This window comes from Nanorana parkeri, unplaced genomic scaffold (assembly GCF_000935625.1).
Source record: "Nanorana parkeri isolate BGI_ZX_2015 unplaced genomic scaffold, ASM93562v1 scaffold28, whole genome shotgun sequence".
Lineage (NCBI taxonomy): Eukaryota > Metazoa > Chordata > Amphibia > Anura > Dicroglossidae > Nanorana > Nanorana parkeri.
In genome coordinates, this window is record NW_017306296.1 from 2859801 (window position 1) to 2869740 (window position 9940).

Sequence of the window (9940 nt, forward strand, 5' to 3'; positions counted from 1 at the left end):
TGCTCTTTGATTTTTAAAAGTGTTATTTTCCTTCAGAATCAGCTGATCACTGTCCCTGATATCCTGTTTTATGGTGGCTACTTTCCCATGCAGGTTCCAATTGAGCCACTGTTGTGTGTGCTAGTAGTCTGTGTGTGTATCCACAAACACACAGGCACAGCCATGCTGCGCTCTCATCTTTCCTCCCTCCTTGCTTCCCCATTGTAAAAGCTAGTAGATGGACAGCTGCTGAAGACTGCAGGGTCCCTTGTAATCTTGTACTGAACAAAAAGTTCAGTTCAGTGAAGTGGAATTGGGAAAGTTGGAGCCAGCTGTTTGGAAACATTATTAATATGTTTGGTCAAAAACTAAAGAAATACTTTGCATGGCAATGCATATTTGTTTGATCCGGATTCATTAATTCATGAATTGAAAACAAGATTGAGAGTGTAATACTTTTTTAAACTTATTTTAATACTATTGTAAATTTAGGTGTCCCTTCAAGGGGCCACATTTTAATGCTAATTTACAAAGATTTATTTTTTATTACTCAGGGTTGCTCCTAATTTGCTGGTCCACTTTAACAATGCTCGCTCTCAGTAATTGGTGTGCCTCTGGTTAAATCATGTGTAATAAATTAGATTTCTCTGTCTTGTTTTCCCACAGGAGTCAGCTGGGTGTGTCCCTGTAACGATAGAAGGCTTTATATAGGAGTGTGCGTTACTACCTTTCCTCAATCAGCAAAAGCTTTGCTTCCTTACAGACGTCTTAAGGCAGCAGATACATTCCCACATCCTAGATGACTTGCTGCTTGGACACTGTGATCATGATATCTATTTTGCTATTACTTCTGCTCTGCACTGTGATCTTTGCAAGATGGAGGCGAAATCATGTTGTTGTGGTCCCTGAAGGACGAGCTGTGCTCATCACTGGCTGTGATTCAGGCTTTGGGAATCAACTCGCTCGCAGATTACTTGACATGGGCTTTACAGTCTTTGCTACCTGCTTGTTCCCTGATGGAGAAGGAGCTCAGTCTCTATTAAAATATTTCTCTCCTGGGAAGGTGAAGGTGATCAGACTGGATGTTACCAATGACACGGAGATTGCCGAGGTGAAGCAGTATGTACAAAATAACCTTCCTGCTAAAGGTAAAACTGTAACTCTTTAATTTTACTTCAACACATCTCCATTGCTGTCTTCTAGGACCATCGTCATGCAGCTGATTTAGGATTTTTGCAATTAATATAACTAGGGCTGCAACCAACTAATCGATTAATCGATAATGAGAATTGTTGTCAACTATTCTCATTATCGATTAGTTGATCTGGATCCCCTAGTTCTCTCCTCCGCGCTGAGAGCCGATGTTTCAATGGGTCTGTATCCCCTCTGATCCACTCTGCTCCCAGCGGGGATTGGAGGGGACACAGACCCCTGCAGCTCTTGCCCACCAGTGAGGAGAGCTCCCCAAACCTCCCCCTAATACCCCCTCCCCAGCCATTGCTCTGTAGCTTTTACCTCCCCACTGGGAGCCTCCTGCATGCTGCCTTGGCAGCGAGATTAGGAGGGGCTGCAGCTGGCGCCCAGTGGGGAGGAGAGACTGGCTGTCAGCCAACACAGCCTGCTTTTGGCTATTTAAAATAGCCAAAAGCAGGCTGGCTATTGCAACCCTCCCCCCCAATGCCTGCTGTCAATCAGCAGAGGAGCTGACATGAAGGATAACTATTTTCTATATAATTGTATTTTTTGTCCAATTTTAGTGTGTTATTTTAACTAAAAGTTTGGTAATTTTATTATATTGGGTTGGAGTTTTTCAATTCAGATTATTTTAAATCCATAAAGCTAATTAAATAAAATGGCTATATAATACATATGCAGAGCAAGACGCCGTATGCATGCACTACTTTCTTCCATTGCAACACACAGTATTGCGGTACTGTGTGTTGTGCTGCGTCACAGCGCATTGTGGCCGGAGGTGCATTGAGCTGCCATTCAAATAAATAGCAACGCAATGCACCTGTCGTACTTAATACATGGTAGGTGCATTGCGCAATAACGTACATTAATCGCACATTACTGTGCGATTCATGCAACGCATAGGCTTGAAAAGGCCCCTAATGTACGGGTCAGAATAACAAACAATGGAGATGAAGTGGTTAATGTGCAGGATAAGAGAGGTGAAGGTGTTAAAGGCTACGTTCATGTTTTCATGCTACAATCATTCAGGGTAAAACATGAAACATGGTGCTAAGAGGCTCTTGGCTGTACAGTGTGTGTTGTAAAGTAGCCACCTCTCCAAGCTCGCTCCCTTGATGAACTACAAGCTCACATTTAGTTTACTTATTTGAATTGAAGTTAAAGCCCATAACTTGACTGTGAGCTTTGTGAGATGGGCAAATGACACTACAGGAGAGAAGGTGTTCCTGAGTTAGCAAGGCTGCTGTCAGTGTTATTTGACCTATCATGTTAGTCACATCATTCTGGTGAGTGTGTATCCTATTGGGTATTGTAAGCTAAATATAGCTTTACATCATATAGGTTTTGTGCTAATTACTGCCTATTTGTTCCTTTAGTTACCATAAAGGAAAAATTAGAAACTGCGGAATCAGTATGAATAACATATATACACAGCAGAGTATACATATTGCCCTGTTAGTTCACTAAAAGTGTAAAAAAAAAATTCACCACCACTGCAGGTTGTGTATACATCCTTACTGCCATGTGCTTGCAATGCTCCTAGGCTTGGTTCACACCTGGCCATTACTATAGGCGTGTTTTTTCAGCTCGTTTTTAGCTCGTTTTTAGCACGTTCTTTAATTCAGTGAAACGCGCGTTCAACGCTCGTTTTTATGCCTCCCTGGCGGTATAATTTTTATTTATTTTTTTCCTTTATTTTCGCTATCTTTTTTCTGGGTTTTGTTTTAACTTTCCATCAGCGCTGAAAAACGCCCAGGTGTGAACCCAGCCTTAAAGTGCCTATGGACATGATGAAGAGAAAAGTCAATCAATCCAAACATTTACAGGGTTATTCACTAAAGAGTGAAGAGTATAGAGACGGCAGGAAAAGTGAATAATCTAGGACAACATAGCTGAACTGGAAAGTGAGCTGCATTGGAGAATTTTTCCAAATCAGCTATGTTGTCCTAGATTGTTCACTTCTCCTGTCTTCTCCAAACCCTTCACCCTTTTGTGAATAACCGTGTAAGCGTCTATTTACACAAGTGTGAATGGGGCCCTTACAGTATCTTTTAAAAAACACAAAAAAAATTAGCACATAGATGGTAACTAGGGATGAGGTTCAGGTTTACTACTGAGTTGGGTTCACCCAAAGGAAGAACTTATGGGCAAGTTCACCCCAACAATAGGAGTGAACCCCACCACCTGCAGGGAAGTGAAAACATTTAGCAGCGGTATGGGCATATCTTTTTTTGGTCACTTATATCCCTGGGTATAGCCACTCCTTTGTTTACATTTAGCTAAGAGTGGAGAGGGAACTTTGACAGGCTAGTTCCCCATCAGGTCTCACTCCCTTGTAATTGACAGCAGACTGTCTATTGTCTATGGAATCTGTTCCCTTACTATTTTTAGGCTTGCATACATTTTAAGGTCAGAATTGGGAATATATGTATCTCTTAAGGCCTTCCCTTACAAGCTCCAACTCAACCTGGGTGAGGGAGAAATGTACTCACCATCTTTTACCTTCCCTATAGATAATCCTGCACACAGGTGCTTCTCTTTGCTTCCTAAAAAGGCACATACATTGTATTACAATTAAAGGATTAGAAAGATACCAGTCACCATACTTCTATGGTGTCTTCTCCCTTCTTCTCCCACTTTGGGACACAGCCACAAAGGAGCCTATAGACCTCTAATGTGTAGGCACTAGACATGTGCACCAGGAAAACATTTGTTTTGTTTAGTTTAGGTTTGTTTTGATTTGTTTTTCGGGATTCGGGTCCGAAAATAAATTAGTTTCGGGATTCGGACGAAATTCGTTAGCGGTAGTCTGTACGAACGTTCGTTTCGTTTTTCGTTTCGTGCGTTGCAGCACTAACAGAGCAAAAAATTTCCCCTTGAATGTCATTTTGCTGCAACGAACATTCGTCCAACGAACTAACGTTTGTCCAGACTACCGCTAACTAATTTCAAAATCGGAAATTCGTAAGCATGAGAACAGATACAGATTTAAAAGGAAGAGCAGCAAAGAGAAGGGAAACAACCATGGATTACAGTAAGGCACACATTACAGTATTGTTTTATGTTAAAAAATCTGAGGGTTTAATGTCACTTTAAGGTTACTGTAGAAGACATGAGGGCACTCTTTGCACTCTCAACCTCCGCATAGCATCCTCAGCTATTTAGAATAATGTTTATAAAAATGTGTAATAAGCTTCTACAGGAGATGGCTCTAGTTAGATCAATAGATTACTAAAATGTCTGGACATATTTCGAACAGCACAAAATATAAACTGCAACCAATATTAAAAAGATAACAAAATAATATTGTAGACTGTTGATCCAGGGAGTTATCAGAATGTCATTGGGGATAAGGAATTACTTTTTTTGCCTCTTGAAGCAATGCAGCTTAAGTTCATACACCTCACTCCCAATTATCCATGCCACCTGTAAAATGTCCTATCTCTGTTACATGCAGTGCCTCATTCATGACTTTGTACATGCAATGGCCTATGTCTCTCATACCTTGTATGCCTTTAAGAGAACAGCTTGTATAATTATATTTTTGTATGTAATTGGTCATAATTTATTAGATAAAAATCTTTTTCCTGTAGGGCTGTGGGGTATTGTCAGCAATGCTGGCATAAGTACATGGGGACCGTTTGACTGGCACACAATCGAAGCGTACCGGCGAGTTGTTGATATTAACCTACTTGGAAGCATTAGGACCACACTGGCTTTTGCTCCACTTATAAAGAAAAGCAAAGGTGAGACATGTTTCTGTTTTCTCTGGCTTCTACCACCACAACTTTTGATAAGTACCCAAGCATTTGGAGCTTGTACCACACATATTCTGACTAGTGTCTGGGTATCTGGGGCTTGTACCACACATCCTCTGGCAAGTGTCCAGGCATCTGAGATTTGTATCATACACCTTCTGGCGGGTGGCCAGATTGTGAGTCTGCAAAACCCTTTATTTGGTGACAGATAGGGATGAGCTCAGGTTCAGACTGAACCTGAGCTGATCTGAATGTGGAAGGAGACTCATTCTGCTGTTGCACAGTTGCATCCAGAAAATTGCCTATCTGCAGCTGCACATAAGCAAGGAGCGAGATGCTGCAACATTATTGACCATATATGGACACAAGGCTATATTTGGTCAGTGACATTGACCTGATATGTGCATGTGGCCAAATAAGGTTAATGATGTCAGCGCAAGCATACTGACCCTTTGTTTATGTGCAGCTGCAGGGAATACCCTGGTCTGCAGCTGATTGGGCCAGTGGCCCCATGTTGCTTCTGGGTTCGGAGGAGCTCAGGTTTAGACCTGGTTCGGTGTGAACCTGAGCTCATGCCTAGTGACAAGGAGAGATTTACTGTATGTATGAATAGTATGGCAATATGTCTGAATCCTAGAAATATATATATCAGCTGGAAAAACATAATTTTTAAACATATATTTTTTATTTCATTGGCTACACACAGTCTATAAAAAAGGCAATATTGATACCAGTAGTGTTACCTTCCAATTTTTTTATGAACCCATAGAAGGGTCCCTATTAGAGATGCACAGATACCAAGTACCACACTTGCTAGAAGTACAAGTACTGATACTTTTCCAGCTCCATTGAAAGACTAGACCGGAGCAAAACTCAAAAGTTAGGAGGCAGCAGGCATTTTTAAGGCGCATTGGCTACTGGGGCTCCTGGGATTTGTGTATCCCTGTTTTAATGTATGATTTATACATATATATATATATTAGGGATGCACCGATATAATTTTTTCCAGACCAAGTACAAGTACCGATACTCACAGATACAAATTACTGATAAACAAAATGTGTGTTATGTGACAGTTTTTCTAAAAAAACACAGACTAATGATTTCAGGACAGTGGTGGAGCGCCAGGGCCCGGACACAGCTGCAACCGTTGCAACCCTGGTAGTTCTCGTGAAAATGCCAAGTATCGGCCCCGATACAGATACTGCTATCTGATCATTCCTAGTCCTTATTGATAATTTTTTTAAATCTGTGACATGGGCAGAGCATCTTCACCAGCACCAGTAATTATACTGTATACACACAACAATGGTTTTATACTCCCCAGAACACCCCAGGTTTGAGCTCTAGTTGTTGAACCCTGCACTATTTCACTGTAGAGTGAACCAGTGCCAGCAGAGTGTCCAACAAAATCCCTCTACTTGTTGACTGTATGAATGAAGCATAATAATATTTAATACATGACACTGGTCATCCGCTTCATTAATGTAATGAAGGGGCTGCTAAACTCTCAAAGGGGTCCAAAGGCAATAGAACTATATACCTTGCTGACTCCTGTGTTTTTTGGTCTTTGCCTAAGCACATGGCTGTTTTTTCAAAGAACTAAAAGAATTCTGAGGCATTTGAACCAGTCTAAGGCAAAAGATTTCTTGCGAAAAAATAAAACACTTGACGAAAATATGTTTGTTTTGGTTAACTCATGTCTTTGTTTTACATGCCTGTTCTTACAGGACGCATGGTGTATATGTCGAGCATAACTGCTTATGTGAGTATGATAAATGGCATATATTCCATGACAAAAGCTGCTATCGAGAGATTCTGTGATTCTCTGCGTCTGGAAATGATGCGGAATGGAGTGAAGGTAAGCTATTTGAGGTTAGGCTTGTCAACGATAGCGTATGGGTCTGTGCCATGTGAACGTATGAGTTTATGTACGTGTGACACACATATATATAATAAATTATTTTATGTGTGTGTGTGTGTGTGTGTGTGTGTGTGTATGTATGTATGTATGTATATATATATATATTACACTGTATATTGCCAGTAGCCAATTTTTACACAGCTGATCTATACCCTTTTTTTTTTACACTCCTAATCCTCTCCTGAAACAAAACACTTGCTGTGCCTGATGACATTTCGACTTATTCCCACTCATTAAAACTTTCCTACAGCTGGACAATTTCTACACTCTTATCTGCAGTCTCTACATTCTAAGTGGCAGGGCTGTTTAGCATTGGCAAAAATGGTGAAAACCTCTGCAAACCGCTGGACAATTTCTACCCACCGGTCAAAGCAGGCATTACCACTTGATGAAAAAAAGCATGTGTCACTGCGAAAACTACATGGACATTTTTTTTTTTTTTAACTTATTGAAGCCAAACTTACTGCAAAAGAAAATGAATTCTACAGCCAGCGCTGCCTGAGCATGCTCTCACTTAGCTTGTCCATGAAAACCATAATGTTCCATAATATCTTATGAAGTTATAAGGCATCCACAAACTGTCAATCGGGAAGCTGCATAAAAAATAACCTCTCCCCATTGTGTATTTTTTAAAAGAAATGTTGGTATGTCATTGCATTGCTTCTCATGCCTTTCCACTCTGCTGTATATGTGACAAACGGCAGGTCAGATCCCACAGTGCTGCTACCAATAACTGATGATAGCACTCTCAGCCTCACCCTGCACAGAGATTTTCCAGCTCACGAGACAACAATCTAATGCTGCCCATACACCTTGCGATCATCAGACAACACTTTGTGTCCGATCGAACCGTCGTACGGTTTTCATACGGCAGCCCCATCCTGCCCTCATTATCGCAAGGTTGGATCAGTGGTAATTAGAAGAAAGCACCTGGACGAATTGCGGTAATCGACCACACGTATTTTCGTCTGCGCATGTGCAGTGAAGATCGTACGAATTTTGACGTACGGAAACGCCACCAACCTTGCGAAAATCGTATGATCGACCGAGGTTTTCCAACCTGCTGGTTAGTCAAAAGTCGATCGATTGTAACGGTATTTGCGGTTGTACACTGCCCATCAACCTTACGAATATCGGATGAAAACGCGATCGCATACGAAAATCGGCTGATATTCGTAAGGTGTATGGGCAGCTTTAGACTAAGACTCAGTGTGATTGACACTGGGGTTGGGTAACTCCGCAGTTAACTCTTACACACAAACAATAGCTGCCACCACATGTTTTAACAGAAACACACACCTTGCTCACCGAAGCAAGGGGGAGCGCAATGCCCTGTGCTCATTAATTGCAGCAGTATTTGTTTCTTTTATAAGCAGCAATATGGCATGGTACAATGGCATGGCATTGAAAGTGCAACACGAGGCTGTTACCACATGCAAAGGCCTTATCCATACACGGTGTTGGCCAATTGGTACTGAACTGGCTGCAATTGGAGCTGCGGACGGCCTTGTAAATCCCACCACGGTTGTTTAAATCCAAAAGCTAACAGGGGAGGTTCCTCCAGTCTATGCTGTTTCAATCTATTAGATGTATTTTATTCAGCCCAAAAATCTATGACTAGCCTAAAGGAATTCTTAAAGGGTAACAAGTAACAACAACTGACAAAAAAAAAAAAGGGTAACTCCAGTTCAAAAAAAATTATGAAAAAATATTACAAAAATGAATATAGCATGTGTAATTGCCATTTTGTAATTTAATATTATTAAACATTACCTTTCCATTGGAAACTGTAGCCACTGTAATGTTCTAAATCTGTCAAAAATAAATCCAATGCAACGTGGAGACCTGGAGGTGTTCTGTACACAGTTGGTATTCAGAATTCCCCCAGAAATGTCATTTCCCGCTTCTGGTGATGGCAGAAGTCTGCAGTAAGATGCATGTACAATTTTTGCCATGCCTTGCAATAGGAATTTCATTTTTGGTGAGATACTCCAGAAGGGTTAATTACTAGTAAAGGGATGCAGACACTGCACATTTCCCTATTATAACACAGGAAGCCACCAGCTGGTTATAATGAACCCAGACCCTCCCATTCAGGGATCAGATTGGAAAGGACATGCTGATGTTTCTCCAGAATAGAAACCGTTAGGAAACTGCAACAAAGTTTGGTAAAATCCTAGCAATGTACATTGATCACCAAGAGAGGATCGATCTTTTTTCTCAACAAAAGTGGAGTTACTCTTTAAATTGGTCATATACTTGAAAAGTATGACCATTTATAGGCTTTGTGAGCCAGAGAGCAAAACAATGATCAATAAATCAAGCTAACCAGGCCACAATGCTAACCATTATTTTATTCTTTCATTTTAGGTGTGTCTGATAGAACCTGGTAATTATGCACTAGCTACAAATATCCAGCCTCTAAAATCTGCTGATGACATCTGGGATTCACTTGCTGCAGATGTACAGGAAAGCTACAGCAAGGAATATCTGGAGAATGTCAACCAATCTGTAACTGCAGCTCTGTCCAAAGGAAGCAGTAAGGGCCACGAGGTGGTGGATGCTATTGTACATGCTCTCATCTCAGATGCACCAAAACCTCGATATTTAGTGGCCAGTCTTGCAGAGAAGATATCTGTTTATCTTTCCCTTTGGCTTCCGACCTCTGTGTTTGATAAAATCTTATCCCGAGCTTCTGTTTGAACAAATTAAAATAGCAATGCACCATGATAAGCTCAGAAGACTTCTGCTCAAATGTAGTAGTGGTCATTTGTAAACGACATCATGTGCTATGGGAAAGGATTGTATATGCATGTTACAGCAAAGAGATACTTATTCCTTAATATACATTGTATAAGTGTATTCTGGTTCTGGTTGATAAAAACTTTTATCTAGTCATCAGGGCCACCATTAGAAAGGTCTAGGTACATGACATTTGGGGAGCATGTGCAGTGTCAGAGCCGCTAGACAACGGGGAGTGGAAAGAGTAGTCCACATAACTGAGTGTTCTTGCAGTCTGCTGGAACGATATGCAGGGAGTGGGTCTAGGTACATGACATTTGGGGAGCATGTGCAGTGTCAGAGC

At 41.0% G+C, this 9940-nt stretch overlaps 1 protein-coding gene across 1 annotated transcript; it reads left to right on the forward strand.

Moving 5' to 3' along the window:
• The first annotated feature begins 650 nt into the window (after nt 1–650).
• Nucleotides 651–9572, forward strand: LOC108795472 (short-chain dehydrogenase/reductase family 9C member 7-like). Its single transcript, XM_018566738.1, has 4 exons — nt 651–1127; nt 4767–4919; nt 6662–6792; nt 9226–9572. Exons 1-4 carry the CDS (start codon nt 779–781, stop codon nt 9556–9558), a joined length of 966 nt encoding a protein of 321 aa, XP_018422240.1. The 5' UTR covers nt 651–778; the 3' UTR covers nt 9559–9572.
• The last annotated feature ends 368 nt before the right edge of the window (nt 9573–9940 follow it).

Coding starts and splice junctions, on each gene's coding strand:
- LOC108795472 (XM_018566738.1), top strand. CDS start 779: ATGACTTGCTGCTTGGACACTGTGATCATGATATCTATTTTGCTATTA. Junction 1,128..4,766: donor AAATAACCTTCCTGCTAAAG/GTAAAACTGTAA, acceptor TTTTTCCTGTAG/GGCTGTGGGGTATTGTCAGC. Junction 6,793..9,225: donor TGATGCGGAATGGAGTGAAG/GTAAGCTATTTG, acceptor CTTTCATTTTAG/GTGTGTCTGATAGAACCTGG.